The sequence below is a fragment of the Falco punctatus genome, assembly GCF_963210335.1.
Source record: "Falco punctatus genome assembly, chromosome: 1".
NCBI classification, from domain to species: Eukaryota; Metazoa; Chordata; class Aves; order Falconiformes; family Falconidae; genus Falco; species Falco punctatus.
Window position 1 is genome coordinate 45357299 of NC_137580.1, and position 21689 is coordinate 45378987.

General features: G+C 36.8%; 1 protein-coding gene and 1 long non-coding RNA gene across 3 annotated transcripts in view; one reads left to right on the plus strand and one right to left on the minus strand.

The window, feature by feature from the left end:
- The window catches only part of LOC308054367, a 360286-nt gene that overhangs the window by 26135 nt on the left and 312462 nt on the right, over positions 1-21689 (minus strand). The window lies entirely within an intron of this gene.
- Positions 1-21689, plus strand: part of UVSSA (UV stimulated scaffold protein A) — a 58479-nt gene that overhangs the window by 2222 nt on the left and 34568 nt on the right. For both annotated transcript variants that reach the window (XM_080366750.1, XM_080366751.1), the window contains exons 3-6: positions 2885-3005; positions 4177-4608; positions 5792-5901; positions 6517-6645. In XM_080366750.1, coding sequence (XP_080222876.1) covers positions 2885-3005; positions 4177-4608; positions 5792-5901; positions 6517-6645 — 792 coding nt within the window. The remainder of the gene's footprint in view (positions 1-2884; positions 3006-4176; positions 4609-5791; positions 5902-6516; positions 6646-21689) is intronic.

Sequence of the window (21689 nt, forward strand, 5' to 3'; positions counted from 1 at the left end):
GGTTGTTGGGTTTTGGGGTCTTTTTTTTTTTTATTATCACCAAAATAACATTACAGTTTGTCAGAAGATGACAACTGCTGAACTTTTAGGGTGTAAACCTGGAGAGCTACCCATTGCTTTAATGTTAGTAGTTCCATATTAGTAGGTACAAAGCGTGTACCAGTGTGAACGTTTGACTTTAAGAACAAGTTATATGTTATTACATCTGAAAACAGTTCTCTTTGAACTCCTGTCTCAAAGTTTAAAAAAAGAAGAAAGAAAAAAGATTTCACATATTTCCAAATGTTTGTGTAATTTGGGAAACTGAGTCATATTGTAGTATCTTTGTCTGAGGAATGCAGAGATGGAATTATAGAGTGAACTGGAATTGGAGTGAACAGGATTTTAAACAGATCAATGTAGAGTATTACTGCTGTATTCCAGTATTTTTGCTAAAGTTACAGCAATTTCCTAGGCCTGCTGCTTACACCCTTTAAATCAAGAACAATTGTTTGCACCTCAAAACATCCAGTCCCATAACTACAGACCAATGGTAAAAGGCTCATACAGCCTGCACCCATACAAAAGCAGAACAGCAATGCTGGTCCCAATCCATATCACCGAAATGAGGTTAGGTGTTTTCTGACCCAAGTTTGTGAGTTAGTGCTGACACCAGATGGCAAATGAGTCCATGCAGACATGTATAACTCAGGCCCTGAGACTCTTGACTTTGTGAGGCTTCTATGGGAGGCCAGTGTGCCCTGTTTTGGACAATTCGTGCTTTGTGCATGCTGTAGATTTGATTTGTGATAGATATCTACCTCTCCTTATCCAATGCAAACCATGATGATTTCATAAATATAATAAGAAGGGCGCCTGGACAAGTGCTGAGGCATGAAACAATGCAGCAGAGCAGCACATGGCTGGTCCCTTTTGGGACAGAGAAGGGGAAAGAATGGGCAAATAAATCTGATGTAGGTATTCTGGTATGTGGCCGAAGTTGTGATTTAGGAAGCTCTAGCTATCTCTAGTTTTTTGTGCAAGTCCAGTCTGACTGCCTAGAAACAGCAGCTGTGGTTCCTGAGTTCTGAATCTTTGTTCTGTTTTTGTGGGTGATATTGCTCTTTAGGAGGATCTTTTTCTTTTGCTACTGTGCAGACAGCTGTGCGAACTTGTTAAAAAAAATAAAAAATAGATTGGATCCTGAAGAGCAAAGAAGCTCACTATGGTGATCTGCGTGCTGCTATTGGTTGTGAAACTAGTTCTTTGTCCTACCTTCCTTCTGCCCACCCTTTTCCCCACTAAAAAGAAAAAGCATGGTGAGTGTGGTGTGCCTCTTCCTAAAAAAAAGATGGAGACTCTCCATGCCAGTTTTCTGTGAGAGGTGAAGTGTCATTTTGCTCCTAGAGGCTTTTATATAAAAAACCATTTGTCTTTAAAGTGTTTGCATAAATAATGCTTGTAAAATCCTTAACACTTACTGCATACTGTAGGGATTATTCTGCAGTCAGAGCATTTATACAGCAAGAAGTTTAACTTCAGCATGTGGTTAAGCCCAAGTCAAGCATTTGTTTTTTAACTTCCATAGCATTTAATGGAGTTCCCTAATTGCTTAATGCAGAACAAGTATGAAAAAGTTCCTGTAACTTTGAGATAAGACTAACAAAATTCTTGATTGTGCAGAAAGTATGCAAACTTCAGTTGTAGGATGCACTTGGTTTGCTTGACCCATAGGTAAGTCTGTGTACATATTATGGGAGAGATCTAGGACTAGCTAGAAAGTGAAACTTATTTGTCCTGTGTAGAGTGATCTTAATGTTGTGAGAGCTTCTGCCTCATAAGTGAGACTGAACTTCATTGTTTTACTTGTGTGTAGCTCCAGAATATTGGTGTAGGATGTCAGTATCTCGGAGCTGTTACTGTATGTTGACAAGCTTGATCATCTAGTAGTGGCAATAATGACAAGCATCCAATGGGTGCTTGTGATGCAGACATACACGGAGAGTCTGTGGACTTTATTAGCAGCAAATTACAGGCTTGCTCAGCACTCCGTGTATTTTGTATTGAAGTTACTGGAGTGTATGTGGTAGCAAACAAAAGGAAATACTGGTTTTTTCCTTCTTTGGAGGCGTTTCTTTATGCAATAACATAACCAAGTCTCCTTTCCTTAAAATAGAAGTGAAAAATATTTACCTTTTCAAGCCCTTCTAAGAACAAACTAAAAATAACCCTATTGCAAATATTTTAAGAAACAGCTTTTTGAATCACTCATTTATGTTTATATTTTAGTCATAAGAAGGTGAGGCTGAATGATAACCTTTCTATCAATCCCCAAATCTAACAAATGTAACTGTAAAAGTCAGTATTTGGACTTTTTAAATGACTTTGAATGTAGTCTTTTCCACTTTCCTTGCTTACAAAGTTCTTCAGTAAGTGCTATGTATGCTTGTGGTAATAGTGCTTACAGATGTTCCTCAATTTCCTTTAATAATAGTGGGCCTAGTGTGATGTTTTCATGTAATCTGAATACTTACCCTGTGTAGTCTCCTCCTGCCCATTCCCCCAGCCCTGAGTCTCAAATGCTGTGATAGAGGCCTCCCAAAGCCTAGTTTATTCCTGCAATTTAGATGTGGAAATCTAAGCGTTTTGTTTTTCTACCTTACGATTCCTTTCTGAAAGCCATTGATTCTCAGCAGCCCCTTATTAGTAGAAGTAAAAACTCTGTTCAGAATTACTGTAGTTATTGATTCTAGGAGGAGAAGAGATAAAAGGAAGTACTGCTGAGCTTCTGGCTGATCGCTGATGTTAGAGGATTTTTTCACCACAGATAAGGATCTTGGGAAATGGATTTTCTATATATTTCTTACGAGGAATGTTACACTTTTTTTCTTCATTTCCTCCTTAGGTCGATTTTCAAGATGTGCATGCCAGAACTGTGGCTGAAAGGAGGAGGGAAGAAGAGAAGCAAAAACGATTGGATAACATTTACAAAGAAAAAGCCAAAAGAGCTGAAAAAGAAATGGAAGGTAAGTTGCTTTAGTTCTTTTAGTGTTTTTTGTTGTTGTTTTGTATTGAAAGCAAGGGGTTTTAAGGTTATATAAAACAAATTCTAAGAGAATAGCTATCTAAATAATAGCTGACCGCAGAGGGTGGTACATTTGTTAGAGCTTGGCCTTTTGTCTCTGTCTCCCCTGACATTCTTCAGGTGAAAAGCAACAGTCCTGTGAGCTCACATAGTATGGAGAGGTTAAAAAAAAAATAAAATGCTAGCAAGTAAAGGTCTGGTCTGTAATTCAGTAAAGTATGAAGCATAGTCTCAAGCAAGCGTATCGTTAGACTTTTTAGAGCCATGGCTTAATTTCTGTGTCATTGACTAGGTACAGACTTCTCAATACATTGCTGGCTGATGACCTTAATTGTATAGTATATACAGTTATAGTGTTCCAGAACTATAGGGACTGGTCTGCACAGGAATCCTGGCTGCATTGTAGGATACCTATGAAAAGTATCATACTGCTGCTAAAAAGTATGTTTAACTGGAGACTGAATCCCTAAGCAATGTGTACACAGCAAACATTTCTGTAATATGAAAGAACAACAGAGATAGTAAGTATATATTATGTTGCAGCTACAAAGGGTTATTTAATTACTTTGGTATACGCAATGTGTTCAATTGTGTTTGCATTTATTCTACATGCTGCAAATGTTTTCATGTGTGAGGATGGAATTTTAAAGAGATTTAACCTTCTTAAAGTCACTTACTGGTAGCATCTCTTTGAGCAATAGCATGTATTCACAGCTACACCTATAAGCAACTATAACATTCATGGCTGTAGATTGAATACCCACCAACACCACTAAGAATATCCTCATTGAACCTTGTTCTCTTTCAAATTCTATGAAATACTCGTGTCGTCTTTGTATAATGAAATTTTAGAGAGGATAGGGAAAGGAGGAACACTGATTCTAAATTCCTTACTCAAGAAATTCTAGACTTCCTGCTTAATAAAAATATTTTCACTTTTACAAGGACAGTTTCTGTAGCAGAGAGATCTGTGTGGCTAGATTATCACCGATGACTGGATAAATGGATTACCACTTTGCCAGTCATATTTGTTTTGTAAATCTGTGTCTACTTTGGAGACATTAGCATTTTAAAGTACTTAACAATACTCTAAAATAATTGTGTCTTGATAGAAATGTCCCAAGAGATTGCTGACACACTGACAGAGATGGAAAATTCTTTCTGCCTTCTGATGCCAGATCCTTTTGACTTCACTGTGAATGATGTGGAACTGGAAGCCAGCAAACAGATTTCTGCTAATGAGGATAGACCTGCATCCCCCTTGTCCTCTCAGATGGAAATTAACCAGTCCTGTTTTGAATATATGGATGATGAACAGCCATGCTGCAGCAAGGATGTTCTTTCTGTTTCTCAGTGTGTTAGAACTGATAAAGAACAGTTAGATGAGAAACGGGAGAAGCCTGAGCAAAAAGAATTAGATGGAGACACATGCTCAAAAGTTCAGTCTGGTGTCCCTGCTCTCAATGATGATGATTACGAGACTTTTGTCAGGAACCATGGGCTTATTTCACATAAGTATACTCTAGACCTTGAAATCTCCACAGGTATCTGGAAAAACTTTTCACATATAGCTACCTGGAGTCAGCCTTTGTCTGAAATGCTTTGTAGTTGTGGGGTTTTTTTCTGTAACTTCAATGCTGCTGTTTCTGGACACCATTTTGGTTTGGGATTCCTGGACACCACTTTGATTTATTTTGGAGTTCTGTTCTATTATTCTATATATTTTAGTAACCATTCTGACGTTTGGGTGTCCTTGTGTGATTAGCAGATTTTATTGATTACCTTTTAAGACTGAAATTTTGTATTAGTTGTCATAACCATATTATAGCACTGCATAGTACCTACAAGATAAACTTCCTGTGTTTAAAAAAAACCAAGTTTACCATATGTAACTTTCTTTCATATGCTTCGCCATTTGCCTCTTTCCTTCTGTCTATAGCTAGGGTATAAGCTTCTAATTTAAAAATCTTACAACTGAGTTTGCCTTAAACTTTTTTTCCTTGCTACTGACAACTTGCAAGAAGCAGTAAGTAGTTTTGCTAGGAAGTCTTAAGGATTATGATTATAGCTTTATACTTGAATTTGCAAATGTGAGTTACCTCTAGAAAAATTAGGATGGTTTGTGTTTTGGTAGTCTGTCTCTTACATAACTGTCCTAATGGAATTTCATATGCAAACAGCCAGTAAGGCAGGTATCTACTTCCATGCTTGCAGGCAGCAGAATTGGAAATGTGTCAGTGGGGCTTATGAATGACAAACAGGTGAAAAGTACCATTTTTACTTAGGTATTGGCATACTTGGCTTTGACAATCAAGTCCCTAGTGCCACTGGGGCAGAGATTGTTTTATATTGAGTATATGGAAACCATTACAAGTAAGACCCACATCATTTGAACTTAGGACAACATGTAATGTAAATAGTAAGACTGCACTAGTCTGTGGTTTATTTGGCAATTCCTTAGTAGTGATGGCCTAATAACTCCTCCTGTCATCACTGGACAGAAAGCTTTTTGTCTCTGATTTTTTTGAATATGTGGATAATGGTAGAATAATTAACACTGAACGACAAACATACTGATGTTTGTAACTTTCCCTGAAGAGTTCAAATATTTTAGAAAGGTTTATGTCTACTTTTTCCGCTTGTTGTCTTTAGTTCCTGAAGTAAAGATGCTATAAACATTGTGCACTAACTCTTCCCTCCTCCCCCCACCCCCCCTGTTTTGAGCAGAAGTAAAAGTGCATGAGAATGAAGATAATACTGCCATAATAAACAATGTCATGGATGCTCACAAACTTGTCAGAAATAAGTTCTTGCCTTCTGTGCAGTCCTGGATTCAGGTGGGATAGATGATTTTTTGATTATCATTTTTTTTAAAAGATGGAGAAGCAAGGACTGGGGTACAATAAGTATTGAGGGAGATGAAAAAGGAAACTAAGGTTGAAGAAACATTGGTGCAAGCAGAAAAAAATTCTGTTTTGATAGAGATGGACAAAAAGAGGCTACAGGAGCTATGTAACTTGTTTTGCTCTTAGATTTAGGTATGCTACCTACAGTCATACCTTTTTTTTTTTTTTTTAGATGCAGTAAACCAGGGTGTATTTGCAAAGGATTAAAGTGAAACACAGCTGGGTTTTGTCAGACATGTCTATATCAGAAAAACTGTGTGTCCCTTCTGTCAGCTGATACTACTGCTCAGGAGCCTTGTGAATGGAATTTGGCTTATAGAAGGACACTCTCAGGAGATGTTTATACCAGTTGTTCATTCTTTGTCTTCAGTATTTGCTATTAGCTTTTATATTCTAGATGAGAAAATAAGTGATTTCATTGATTGTTACTTGTAAAATAAAGGAATTTGTGACAATGTTGTTCCATTAATTATGAAAGAAAACTGAAATTTTTTTGGCTCAGATGTCTAGAAAAAAGAATAAGAATGTTGGTTTCTTGCTTTGCAGTTATTTACCAGAGCAGGAATAAATGATGATCGACTAAGATGTGCCATTGATCTCAAGAATAAATTGGAGACTGCTATGAAGAAATACAAGGAAATGAACATTTCCTTTAAAGCAAGAAAAAGAAAAGTGGTGAGTTTGTTAAAATTCTGTTTTACTAGAGGGTACCATAACTAATGCTTAGCTTGTATATGAAAAATACACTTTCTCTTAATTAATCTGGGAAAATTGTGGGGGTTTTTTATAGAAGTTTTATTGAAAAAGATACCAACTCAGCTGGTTGTAGCTTCACTCAAGGAAGTTGCACTAAACAATTGCAGAGTATGCCAGGGGGCTGGCTATTAGACAAACTCAGGTGAGGCAGCACTGTTGTTGTCTAGGCTGGAGAAGTGGTGAAGCTGAGATTCTGTTTACCCTGAAGTTTCTTCATCTGTAACACTAACGTCCTCAGCTTTAGTAAACATTGTATTTACTCATGTTCTCTTACGACTTTACGAACTATGCTAGTGTCTCAATTCAGGAAAGTAGTGTCTCTGCTTTGGAGCACTTACTCTCTACACTAAGCATGTCATGTGATTGAGGATATTTTAAGAGAGTTAATTGTTACATAGAACTTCAAAGTGTCGAAGTATTTCACAAATATTAGCTGCCAAAGACAGTTTTTCTAAAATAGGTAAAACTTGTGAATAAACAGAGGCTGAAAGATCAAATACTTTATTCAGATCCAAAAAGGAGTCTATGGCTTGTTTATGTAGCTAAAAAGCAGAGCTGCATAATACTCATTTCTGTTGGCTGTGATCAAATGAAATTACTGTATAGTTTGACATGAAAATAAGTGGTTTGGGTCAGGGTCCAGAGTAGAGTCTGGCTTAAGACTGGATTGGAAGAATTTGGTAAGGACATTATACCTTGGTCTAAATTGTGGTAGCCTTGTTTAGCCATGACTGAGTGTTGTAGACTTTGCTTTCATTGTGCAAATGAAGCTGTATCAAGATTAATTTGGTTCATCATCTTAATACCTACTGATGTACCACACCAGTCAAAAATGCCAACTCTGAATGAAAAGTACTGAAAGACTGTCTTGTCAGAGGGTTTTTTTCTCCAGTGAAATATGTGCACTACCTTTATGCAACCAGCTATGAAGGAATCCAGACATCTGCTGTCATTCCTGCCATTTGCTTGACAGGACTTCATTTGCTGCACCTCTGCATGGAATATTGGTTGCTATATTTCTTGCAAGATATAAAGGACATTCCAGCCTTGGGTTTTTTTTTGTGTGTGTGCATGTGTTTAAAGTGCTATTGTTACCACTTCTGGAGATTGATCAATGCTATCTATATAAGGTTTGAAAGCTAATAAATTCCATTGTTGGGGGGAAGGGGGGGGGGGGAAGGAAAACACGTAACAGTGCTCACAAAGAATACATTCAGAATGCAGCAATGCAGATTGAAGTATGAACTTGAGCATTGAAAACAATATATAATTATTCCTAAGGGTTTTCTCCAGTGGAAAATACCCAAATATAGTGTTACTGCTGAGTTACTTTAAATTTATAACCTGAACATGGAGAGCTTTGTATTGCAGAAGGAAACTGTATATATTACCTTTTATTTGCCGGCCAAATGACTTTGTTGAAACATAAAAACACAGTAAAATGAGTCTGATGGAACAAAATAAACAGCATCTCTTAGACTGTGATTATTAAATCCCCGTCTGTCAAATATTTGCATGTCAGCATATGAAACACCACACACAGCTCTTCTTTAATTCAGCATTGCTGTTTGTATTGTGTATTGTTGCTTTTGTATGTACATCCTTGTGTCATTGGAGCAATAGTTCTTGCCATGCCAAGGTTTTGCTATCTTCTGTACCATTAAATCCAAGTGAAGAAGTACTGGTAGTCTGTCCTTCAAAGCGCTGGCTCAGAGCCATCCTGTCCCGACAGGATATTATTTGTTAGCACATGGAGTCAGTGAGTGCTGTACCTGCTTATGTGTAGACGTGAGCACACTTAAAAATGAAGGGGAGCATTTAGTAAGTACAGAGAGAGAATGCAGATAAAATTGTCCGAGTGCAGAGGGTCCTGTGTAAATTGTTTGGTTTGTCATTGGTCTGTGACATCTATCATTTGGATATGATAGCAGTTTTCCTGGCAGCTAGTGACTGCAGTACGAGGCAGCTATGTTGTTAGGTGGAGAACGGGAAGGTGAATTGTTTGTGTACTTGCTCATTTGGGGTGTAGTTATGATCCTGCACCATGGGCAAGCCTTACATTCAGGGAGAAAGCGGTTTTATTTTCTCAGCAAATATGAAACGGAATGATAGGGGCTTGGAAGCTTGGCTTGGGGGCTTGGGCTTGCCCATTCTCCTCAGGCTTTCTGATTTTTCTTTGTGTTCATTTTCCATGCTTCTGTGGTCGCTAATTTTCCCCCTTTTCATCCGTTCTATCCTGTGCTTTGTTTCTGTTCCACCTGAGGCTGGGGGGAGTAAAGGCTTTACCCATTCTCAAGCTGTGATCGAGAAAGCTGATCAAGGGAAGGGTTTAGTGAGAGACAGGGAAACTGGAGATTTATTACTATGAACACTACTATCCCCTCAATTCCGTAGAGATTTAAATTGCTACTTAAGAGGGGGAAGGTCCTGGAGTTCCTTACTGTTGCCACGTGTCATTGGTACTCTTGTTTAGCTGAGCAGTTATATGTGCACATGGCTGAGATGCAAATAAGTTGTATGCATTTGGAGTAATTCTTGATGCTGTGGTTCAATGTGTCTATACCAGCAATGTAGCTGGATGTGAATTACATTGAGAAGAAGTTGGTGGTTACCTGGTCTGCTTTCACAGAAGAATCATTTGGTTGCTGCAGGAAGGTGTCTGGGTTTGGCAATCCTCGCTATTACCTCCATGCTTTCAATTGTTTTTTGCTTAATTTTCAAGATCACAGAGTACTGGTCTGCAAGGCAGCATCCTTAGGCAATCAGAGTATGTTAGAAAATTTGCACAAATTATTTCTTGTGAAGCTTTTTTGCCTTTACTGAAAAATGGAACAGCTCCACTGCTTTGCAAACTACGGGAGAACTTTTTGTAGGTTTATGGAACTTCTCCTTTACAAAGTCACTTGAAGGAAAGCACAACTTTATACAGTGGAACACTTTGCCTTAAAACGGTTTATAGTGACATGAGATATAACCACCTCTTTCTTTTTGCCTCCTTGATGGTGAAGAACTCAAACCACCAGAAAGCCTTAATTACAAGGAAGGCCATCATTTTTATGTAACACTTAAACCCTGCCAACGCAAGTAGGCTATGGCACTATTTCTGCACTTGCCTCTCAGGAGATGTGGGAGGAGAGGGAAAAGAACAACAAAGGTTATCCTTTGTCTAGAAACAAATCCCTTGCAGCAAATGTTATAACTGTTAATACATCCCAGCTGCCGAAACTGTGTATTCCTTCCTCCTGTTCCTGTGCCCCCAAACAGATCAGAAATCACAAAGACATTTCTTCCTGAGCAGTTATTTTTTTCAAAGGGGAGGGGGATTGGCAAAAAATGGCAGTCTTACTTGTATTGGTCAAAGGCAATGAGTTTTTGTGTGCTTATGCAAGTTGCGTTCACTGTAGTCCAGTACTTGTTTGGGATGTGAATGGGGTGTCAGTTTTCTATAGGGAATGTATTTTGAGAGTATAAACAAGAGTTTAGAAATCCATTTTTCTGTGAATCTGAGTCTTAGCTGAATCCAGGAGAAGAGGACAGAAGCTGTAAAAAGGCTTTTAGTTCACAGTACCTGGATGCTTGGACATACCTCTGTCTCTGAGTGCCTGCTCAGGATAATTTCAGTGCCCAGTAGAGGGAGTGCATACTGCATGCTCGACATTTTTTTGCTGTGCCACCTTTATCCAAAACCAGCCATCATTTCGGTCTGTTTCCAGGTAAACTTACTACAACAGCAATACACCAGACACTTCGAGTTAATTCTTGACTCTGTGAGTTATTATGGAAGTACAGTTGTAATTATTGGCAGAGATTGGTGTTTAAATAGAAATTCCTGTTTCCAGAGGTTTAATTCTTCTGTAGGAATAATTTACAGCTACAATGTTCCTTTAATTATTTTTTTTCAGTTTAGAAATAGTTTTGTTGATGTTTATTTTCTATTTTTAAAATACCAGATTTTGTTTCTTGTTTAGTGTTAGATTTGTAGCGGATTAGATGCAAATGATCTTACTGTGAGAGGGCAAATGTGTACTATATTTTAAATCATGTGTGATATCTTTGATTTACATCATTTCCCTGAAGGATTATCCATTAGGATAATACTTTGTCCTCACATTTTTAATAGAAATGTAGACCACTAGCTATACTTTGTACACTGAAAGTATATTTATCTCTTATATATATTATCTCTTACGTTGTTGCCTTTGGGAAGCCATAAAAGGCTTACTACTCAGGCAGGCTAAAACTTGAACAGATAGGAGCTAGTAGGCAATATGATGTGAGAAACATGCCTCTCATTTGTCTGTCAGCAGAGTGGTTGTTTAACAGGCCTATTAGATTTTGAATTTCTAATTTGAAGTTGTATTAACAGCCAGGGTTATATAGTTTTTCATTAACTGTCTTCATTACGTTTTGTTTCACCTTTCCTTATCTTCTGTCAAATCTAAGCATGCGCTTGGATCTTGATTTCTTCGTGTACTTAATTTTATCCATGTGAAACATCTGGTTGAATTCAATAATGCCATTAATAATTAGATTTGGAGAAGGCTGTTCTTGTGTTGTCCAGATTCTGATCTGGTCCCCAAACTTTACTGCAATACAGGTCTGATATTTTCTGAAAGAATAATGTCAGAAAATTGTTCCAAATGTATATTTACAAGTTAAATATTTTCTGGTCATAATTTGGTCTTAAAATATTTTAATACATAAAAATATTAAAATGTTAATATGTAATAAACTAAGGTTTATTACTAACTAAGAGCTCTACCAATTACTTGGCTGCAAGACTACTGCTGATTTCCACCAACCCCCTACCTCCCACCCCACCCCCGTATCTTCAACTGCAGCTTGGCATTTTATCACTGGTAATGAGTTATTTCTACCTAATCATTTTGTAGCTTTATAACCAGCTCTTTTTAAAGTCTGTGTTTTAGTTAAGTTAGTATCTGCTTACAAAAGTCTCACTTGGCTTCTTATTAAAAAAAAAAAATATTAAGGCTGTATATTTTTTTTCCTTTCTGTAGCTATGGAGAATCCAGTCCAGCTGACTGCTTTCTTGTACTCACATCCTCATTTTTTTCCCCCTCTTTTCCTCATTTTAGAGGAGCTTTTTCTGGGGGGTAAGTAATTGTCCTTGGTGATCTGTCACCATGCCTGAAATCACATCTGCCAAAACATACTCAGACCAAAGAGCAAGAGAAACCTTAGTAAAAGAAATCTTTTCCTCAGGTGATGCTTTTAACTTGCACACAAATGAAAACCGTAACTTTTAAAAAGTTGCCCTTTGAAAACCAGAAGCGTTTAATGTTGAGATTTGAATAGTAACTTGATGTTGATTGTATGTTTTCTAAAACTTAAGAGAAATATAGGAATATTTGATAATGAAATCAGCATTACACCTGAAGATGTCCTTTCTCAGATTGTATATTCAATGTATTGTGTTCATATTAAATAAGTTTTAATAACATTTGTATCATCAAAGTAGTAGCCCAGACAGCATTTAATATTTTTTTTTGTCTGGATAGTATTTATGAAAAAAGCTAAGTCAGCCATAACTGTAAAAGTAAACACAAAATATTTAATGTCAGACAGGTGCTTATGTTCCCTCCTTTTTAATTGTAACCATCATGTGATAATGATTTCTATTTGTGAAATGTCTCTTTTGTAATCATTTTTCAGCTAAAAGAGCTTTCCAGGTTTTTTTAAGGCTTACTAGGATGTGAGACTGATATAAAACAAAACACTGTAAAACTAACTCTCAAAACAGTACTCTTGTTAAAAGTATCTAATCAGCTAGTGTGTTTTGGGATGGGGTTTGTTTGGTTTTGTTGTTTTTCTTTTTTCTAGTGGTGAATGTTGCTGTGGTATATTGTATGCTTTGCACTGCCTATGCAGCCTGCTGCTGTTAGTTATTAAAAATATCTTGTTATGCAGATCTAGCTATGAATTCTTAAAGTTGTCACTGTGACGACCTCTGATCCCTATCTGATTCGCAGGTCGCACAATGCAATTTGGAGCTCTTCTAATAGAGTGTAAAATAAAGTAGAATGTCTCTGTCATCAAGTTAACCCTTATGTTAAGTATTTAAGTTTTTCAGGCCAAAGGGTCATCTCCCTTGATTCATCTATGAATACTTAGCAGTGCTTAATCAGTAGGTAGTAGATACAAATTTCCTTCCTGTTTTTTTTATCCATCCTACCCTACAAGGGGAAACAGTGTATTGAATACATTTGTGAAGTTCATAAATGTACATTGTGAAATGTGTATTTATAAAAATGGAAAAGAACAACATTTTTACTCCTAGAATACATGCTAGCACATTTAAATTTAGTTGATGCAGTAATGTTAAAGTAAATATATTCACATGTAAAGGTATTTGTACCTAAAATCCAGAGTCAGGAATATACGTAGGGTTATGTGTATCTTGCACAGAATATTTTGTTGACTTGTCTGTAATAAATTAGGTTTGTTTAATTGAGGTGCATATTGATCTGTTACAAGTTACTTCAGATGCTGTATTTTTAGCAAATGTGCAGTTCAGATTGATTCATAAATATGATCGTTGAAGTAAGTGGCAATTTAGTTACTGACTTTATAGTGTATGTGTGTACAGACTATATCATGAGACAGGAGCATACACGCATTGGTGGTAAACACAAAGTTTTAATAGCATTAGTTTGATCTGCTCTGAGCATTAGGTGGTAACTCATCTAATGCAGTAGGACTTTCTTGCATGAATGAGTGCTAAAGGACATCTTGTTGTATCATGGTTTAGGTAAAAATCCAATTTCCTAAAATTTCATAAAGAAAATTACTAGTAATAAGAATTTCCCCCCCTCAGCTGTAAAATTTGGCTTTTAACGTATATAGGCCCCTCAATCACAACAAAATTAAATCAGTCAAAATGTTGCCTAAAATATTTCAAGGTGTCATAGGAATGCTGTTCATAATCTCCTGGATGACTTGGACTAGCTGAAAAGTACTGGAAAACCTAAAGACGACTTGGAGGGTGAGAGGAAAAAAAGAGGTATCAGTGATGGACATTTGAGTTATAAGGCCATAAAAAAACTTTCTGGTCCTGAAAGGAATATAGCCTGTCCTGGACCTCTCTACAGCCTCAAACAATGGCTTTAAACAATTTTGTCTGGACCAGAGTGCAGAGAACACTGTAGAGAAAAACAGTCTGGAAAGAAGGGAGGGGTAGTTCAGGTAGAATGGCTGTTCAGGGTAATACTTGTAACCTTGACAGTGACTGTACAACATCTGCTTTTTTCTTCAATAAAAAAGAGGATTTTTCTACTGCTTTTAGGAATGGAAAACATCTCTGCTCTGGGTACATTCCTATCTGAGCATGGACTCTAACCATGAGTTCCTGTCACTTGGCTTGTAGCTTTGCTGGCTTCATCACACATCAGTCTTTGAACTGCAAACCCTTCCTTTTACGTTAAGATAAATGAAGAACTGACTAGACACTTTACAGAGTTTCCTTACTCACAGTTATCCATGAGTTAAGAAGAAACCAGGTGTGGTTTTCAAGGCACAGGTAATGTGTGCAACGCTATTTTATGCTTGCCTTTTTGGTTAAAATTTCCTCCATTCTACAATTCCTGAAATGATAATTTAATTCTACCAGGTATTTCTTACTGTGTGATGTAGTTACTAAATTTGCTTCTTAGCAGACAGGGGATTTGTACAAGTTACTGATGTACTACTTGTGGGAGCAGAACAGGGAAGCAGCTTATATATTTCAGTAGTGATTTTATGGTTGGCTTAAAGGTGATCTAAACACAAGCTACAATCAAGAGGGGTAGTCCTCTCTCTGTTTCCTCCCCTGATGATTCCCAGTGCTTGCCTTGTACCCACTCCTGTTGCAGCAGGGACCTGAACTGACTGGAACCGAATCCAGAGATTTCTGCAGCAGCATTAAGCTCAGATAGTGAGACTGTCCCTTTCAGTAACTGGATAAACCTGGGTAATGCAGATCCACTTATGAAGGTCAACGTTTACTTGGAGGATCCAAACTGATGGAGTGATACGAATCGCTCATCTCCCAGTGTAAACGAAAAACGGGATGAAAAAGCCATATCAGATAGTACTGTTAAAATACATTCCTTTTTGCTGTGTAATAAGGTGTGCCTGAAGTATGTACAGTAACTGCATGGGAGAAGTACATTCCTGTACTTCTAACAGTAAGATGTAACCTTTGGTTTTGTATGAATATTACACAAAGACATCAGAGGACTAATGCTGCAGTCACTCTTGATAAATCAAATTAAATATACATATCAAATGTAGGGATCAGCATAAATTTTGTAAGAGTATTTTTTTTTTATGCTGGGGAACTTTATTAGCTTTAATAATGAAGGGTAGCAGACTTCTGTTTTAGCTCTCTGGGATGTATGGAAGGGAAAAGCATTGTTAGACTTAGATCTTTGGTAGTTTAAATAGCTGTTACACCTCCCCTTAATGTGGTGGTTATTTCATGAAAAATTAGAATAATGCAAGAGAGCTTTGCCTTCTTAATCCACTTTCTTAAGGTTTAAGAATGTTTATGCAACCAAGTACTGTTGATTTTGGTGGATGATAGGAGTCCAGGTAGCGAAGTATGAAAATACATCTGAGGATACACCTTGAATGGTTACTGCTAAAGAAGTACCAAACTTGCCTTGCAAACTATTACCTTCCTGAGGTAATTGTTTGTTAAATGCACCAGTTTTCCAGATTACCTTTATTTGCTGTCCTCTATGAAACTGTAAAGGCATATGCTAGTCCATTGGACATACTGGATGTACTAATATCTTCTGAACAATGATTCGTCAAGATCCAAGGGTTTTTGAACTGTCTTGCACCTTAAGACCTGCTAGTTTTTTTGAGTAAATTTTTGCTCCTTTTTATTAAAATCCTTCCTAAACTTACCTGGGACCTTAAGCCTGCTAGGGTCCATAGGTGCAATAGCTAGTAACAGAATGATGCAGGTTTTGCGTAACGTGCCCCACCACTGTTGCCCTCCCAATGTACATATCCAAGTGTCTGGGTGGGATGGAGAGGGCTTTGGCATGAGTCTTGAGGAAGCCTCAAGCTTGCATCTCCAGGACTATGACAATACTCACAGACCCTGAATAGTGTATGTTGCTTTAAAGAAAAACTGGTTCATTGGGTAGTTTATATTTGCAAAGCAATTTGGAGCAAGATACGCTGGTTCTCCAGCATTGTACTTAGGCTAACTGTTGAGCTGGAACCCTTTAAGCATTTTTGCTAACTTTTGAAAATTATGAAATAGTGTGAAAAGTACATTCCTAAATAAGTCAGCCTGGCCAAATAGCCTATGTGCTCTTGAGCAACTACAGATAGAATGAATGGTGATACTTTTACTGGTTAACATAAAATGTGGTTTCGCTGGACCACATATCTAATTTGCAGTCATCTAGGTCTGAATTTATGCTCAAATCACAGAGCAAAGGGGAAGGAGTGTATGTGGGAGGTCCCTATAAATATAACTCTCTTAGTAGTTTATGTTTTCCTTGTGTGGCACACAGCAAAACTCAGGCATGGTTCTGAAACCTGTCAAAATGCCAGCATTTATTTCCACATCACCCTGTGCTGGATAATATAAACGGATGGAAAAGGAGAAACTCATGCAAGTCCTTACATGTAAGATATGCTGTTTGACTATTCAGTTTCTATTACTGGTACCAAAGGAATTATTTTTATCCTGTCACTGTTACACAGAATATCCCCAAATCTCAAGATGGCTGAAGTATGTTTTGTGCTGAGGTTGAATAAAAACTGTATTTGCTTAAGGTTGCCCCTTTAACTATGTTCTATGGTGATAAATATTCTTGTTCCCTAACCAAAGTCTTCTGCCTCTAGAAAAATATTTAGTTGGCTTTGAGTAGATGCACATGAGATATTGGCATGGTGGAATAATTTGCAAGATCTTCCAGTGAGGGTATTAGCATATAAATAGCAGATGCAATGACGACCATCACAGCTGAGTACATTTAATTTTTAGTTTATAAGATAGAATGGATTTTTAAATGCATAGCCATCAAGCCTGCTGAAAGACAAATGAAGTTTAGAGTTCACTTGTCTGAGGATGCCTTACATCATTTTTTTTTTTTTAAAAAAAGGGAAACAGACACACATAAAACTGAATAAAAGTGATTTCTTGGGTGAAAAGTAATTGAGATTGCAAACCAAGTTAATTAGACCATGCAAAATTTATTTAATGGTCCCAGCTGTAGTTTGCGAGTGGTGTTTTAGTAAGTGGATAAGACTTCTTCATGTGCTATCTTTTCTCTTCCTTTTTCTAAAATAATTAGTAAATGCTGTGCATCTAGTCCTATAAACTGATTGCACTGTATATTTCAGTCATTTTATAACTTTAATTATGATTGCAGAGGCTCAGGTTTTTAAATCCTCTTAACAGAATGTAGCAATCAATTTGTATAAAACTGGGAAAAGAACCAAAGGCTTTTCTTTACATCTTTCTAAGTGTGGTGTGGTGGGTGGAGGGGTTTTTTGCATTTGTTTCTGGTTGGGATGGATAAGCAAGGCACTTAACTGGAGCTGTGGTTGCACTGAGCTACACTAACAGCTGGAGGCTCTTGTAGCAGTGACTCCAAAGTAGAAGATAAGATTGCCTTTCTATGGGCATCCAATGTTTGTTTTCAGTATTTATAATAAGATGAAAAAACCCAGATGTTTCCATATTACTTTCCAAGTTTAATGAGTTAGAGAATGATTTGGTAGCACTTGTCTAGCTGAAAGTCGGCACTATTTTAAGTTTTTAAATGAAAATCAGGAGAATTGAGGAGACATTCTGATTACTATGAAAAAATTGTGCCAGTCTTTTTTTTTTTAACTGTATTCACATATGGAAATAAATTAGGCGCAAGAATCTGGAAACTGTCTAGCTAAATCCCATTTCCTCTCACAGAGAGAGATCTAGTCAGGAATATGGTAATGTTAAAAAAAAAACAACAACAACCCAAACACAAACAAACATAGAAACAAAAACCCAAACCAACAGGTAGTTTAGGAAATGCATGATTAATTTAGATAAATGAATAAATAAATATCAGGATTATAGAACAGGTTGATGCTGAGCGGAAAAGCTTCCCTTCTCCATACAACTTGAGGAGCAGTGATGGTGTAAGTAGCCTGTGATGTCTGGGAATCTGGCCTTGCTTCAGTTGGACTATCCGCTAGTGGCAGAGAGACGGTAGTTCACCTTGTCTTTGATAAGCCTGCCAAACTGTGTTAGTGACTTTCCTTATATCACCTGATAATTAGAATGGATTTGAGAACAGGACTTTTTTTCCATGTTGACAGGTTATTGAGAAACAAGCAGTTGCGTGACTACTTATCTTAGACATATTTAATTCTGTACGTTACAAGAAAAGCCTTACGTTGTGGTATTTATCACTTGAGCTTGCACTTCCCTTCAGATATGGCACACTAGAGATGGCATATTGCTTGTTCTATCTTGGTCTCATTTTTCTTGTTTGGAAGTACCTAACCACTTATTCCTAAAAGATTATAATTTACCAATTCTGCCACTCAAAATGTTGCCTTAAATATTAATTTCTCCTGATTTAATTTTGGTTTGATTTTTATTTTTTTAATTGATGGGAAAAGTTTGCCTGTGATGGAAACATAGATAATAAGTAGCTGAGCTTTTGTACTGTCTCTGTAGAGCTTGCTTTGGAGGTCTTTTCATGTTGGAAAAGTGGAGTAAAAAAAAAAAAAAACTTTTCTGGCTAATAACATTGCCCATGAACTCTCCTCCTTTCTATAGAAAGGGAATGAAACAAACCAGCACAAATGGGATGGTTCTGAAGAAGTACCACTGGAACGAAGTAAACTGAGATGTAACTACCCACTACTACTGTGCAACTTCTTGAATTTCCACCAGTAAATGACTTTAACATTTTAAAGTAAAAAGATAACTTATTTATCTTGTTAAAGATTATATCAAAATAAAGACTTTATGTCTATTTGAAGGGAAAAGGGGACTTAATTCCTGATAGTTAGCTAAGCAGTTAATTTTTTTTTTCAGGAAATCTAAATTTAATAGAATACCCCAGGGAAATTCAAGGGTGTGAACAATAAGCATAATATTTTATGAAAATGACCCCCATATTTAAAATCTGGCATTATATGTTATGCATTGTAGCACCAAGTCCACATCTACCTTTTAGAAAATTAAAACACATAAATTCTGTTTAGTGTTTGATATGTGCTGCACTAGCTGAAAGCCATAATGCCCCTAAAACCTTGGGTTGCTTTTCACCTTTCATAAATTCCTGGGTAGATTCTATACAAAAAATAATTTTCAGCTCCGTGGCTCATTGTTATTCAAACTTGATTGATTGTCATCATTTACTCAGTGAGGAAGTTAAGTGCTCCTGTCATTTCCGAAGAGTATAATTGGGACGTTTCACAGGTCAGTGGTAGTGACAGGTTTCCCTTTTGATTAGTGTTAGACTGATAACAAAAATTACAGTTTCCTATGATTAATGTTTTCTATAGTACTTGAATGCACAGTTCATGGATTGTCCCTAAACAAAGTGAATTTGCATCTGATTATGCCTTTTCTCCATCAGGCTTTTCACATGCTTTGAAGTTTTAGATGATGCAGGTGACACAGCCAAGTTGCTTCTAATGCAGTTTTGAAGCTGAGGGTTAGTGTAGCCCACTGAATTTTAGTATGTTAATGTACAGAGAGCTACATGCCTCCAGCGACCTGTGAGCAAATTAGGAGAAATTTCAATTAAAGATAGTTCTCTTTTGCTTTCTTTTTAATCCTCTGAGATATGCCTTGCACATAAGTACTTGTATTATACGCACTGATATTTCAGGTATAATCTGGCAGTTTAAGTTAAATGATCAGTTTTAACTGAGTTTTTTTTCTCTTACTAGTTTGATGTTATTTCTCGATTCCTTAAACCTGTTGCTGTATATTTGTTTGCAGACTTATTTTGAGTGAAAACTCAGAAATACACTCACGTTATAGAACAGGGAAAATAATTAAAAAGTTAGCTTCTACATTATGGCACAAAGTTGGAGACTAAGATCATCCATGACAAGTTTTAGCTTGGTGAAACCTTTTTTTAATAGCTAAATGAGAAATGAAACTGTAGTATGGAAAATACGATGTTGCCCTGCTTCTAGCTGGAGAAATAAGAGTGGATGGTTTTTTTCTGAATGTAAGCTGCCCCTAATAAATAAAAAGGGGATGGCAACACCAGCAGGATTTCGAAACCAAAATACCAACAAACTTCTCTTCAGTCTCTGGCCGCCTTCTGTTGTGCAGAGTATAAAATCTGATGATGTTTTTCTTTCTAAAGGCCATTGGGAAGGTCTTTCAAAAGTTGCCGTTTAACACAGATGTTCTTATTTCATGTCTAGTGCCATGGTGAGTTTGTGATTAGTGATAGTAGCAGATTCTTTGCATTGGAACTCTGGTTTCTGCTGTGGAGGTCAGATTCAGCATGCATCTGTCCTGGCCATACCAGGTAGGGCCTGAATTGCTTCTTTCTTTTGGATGAGGAAAAATTATTGCAGTGGGGAAACAAAAAGTGAACTAGGGTGTAGGATACTTCAGCATAGCCTGAAGGCTGGCAGCTTGTGAGATAGTGATAACTGGGCTGAAGAGACTACATTGTCGTTGTTACCTGTCTTTGGCAGCAGTGTACTTATAAGCATGGTTGTGCTGAGACTTTATTTTAAAATGAAGACTAAATCAGTGTTTTCTGGTAAGAATGCAGTAGTGATTCTCTCTGTTTCTCAGGACTGTATGGGTTTTTCTCTTCCTCTTTCTCACTATAACTGCAGCTTTCTTAAATCAAAGTCACTTTTAAACAAAGGGGAAATAGTACTTCTAACTTGCACGATCCACTCATTATATGTTAAAGTATATTGATATGTGTATTAATATTAATTAATGTTCTTTATTAGAAATTAGTTCCATCCAACTTGCAAGTAACACTTGACAAAAAATAAATGCTGATATTTTTAAAATTTATTATTAATTTAAAATTTTTAACTAGGTTCAATAAACCAAGATAGGTTTCTAGTTTTTTTGGCTTCAGAGTATATGTATGATTTAAAGGAACTCAGCTGTGACATGAGATTAGAGTAGTGAATTAAATTGGCAAAATTCTGCTGCAGGCAAAACCTGCCGTATCCTCTGGTGCTTGTAACAATGAGTAGTTGATATAAATATCAGCGTAAGTCAGTTGTAGTAAGAGAAGTAAAGAACAAGAACATGGCTGAAAATAGTAAAAATTATGCCATTCCTTATCTATTGCTTTGGCTTGCTGCAGTGAAGTTGAAAAAAGTGATAGCCTGTGGTAAGGTTGGTCATAGTGGATATTCCTTATTTCCTAGACTTGTAAAGTGCATGGCAAACATACAGTAACGTGCTGATTACGTTGTTGTTAAGACTGGGTAGCTCTCAAGATGGGCAAAGGAAATAAAATATAGAACCTCCGTCATTGCTGCCTTTTTAGAGTAGTTGGCATTTGTTATTTTAAAGTTCTGATAGTACAGGCCATGTCTAACGTGGCACAGATCCTTCTGGCTTATGCATAGAAGAAAAATTAATTTTCATTATGGAACAAACTTAGAAAAAAAATGTAGAGACTGGCTGGCACATATACAGTAGTAGCTAGCTGAAATGATATATAGGAAGCCACATATGTGGATGAATTACACAGGTTAGTTGGTAGGAACCCCATTTTTATTTTTCAGCTAGTCATAAGTACTCAGTTTCAGACTGCAATATAGACCAAGTGCACACTTTATAAAAGAAAGCATTTTGTTGGTCTTGAGCATTGTAATGTGTACAGTCTAACGGTATGAAAGGTTAAGGTGTACTGAATTAGTTAAATTAATGTAACAAATTATTTTCAGTGCTGTTGTGAAGAAACAGTAAACACTGTAGTACACAGATCTGAATACTC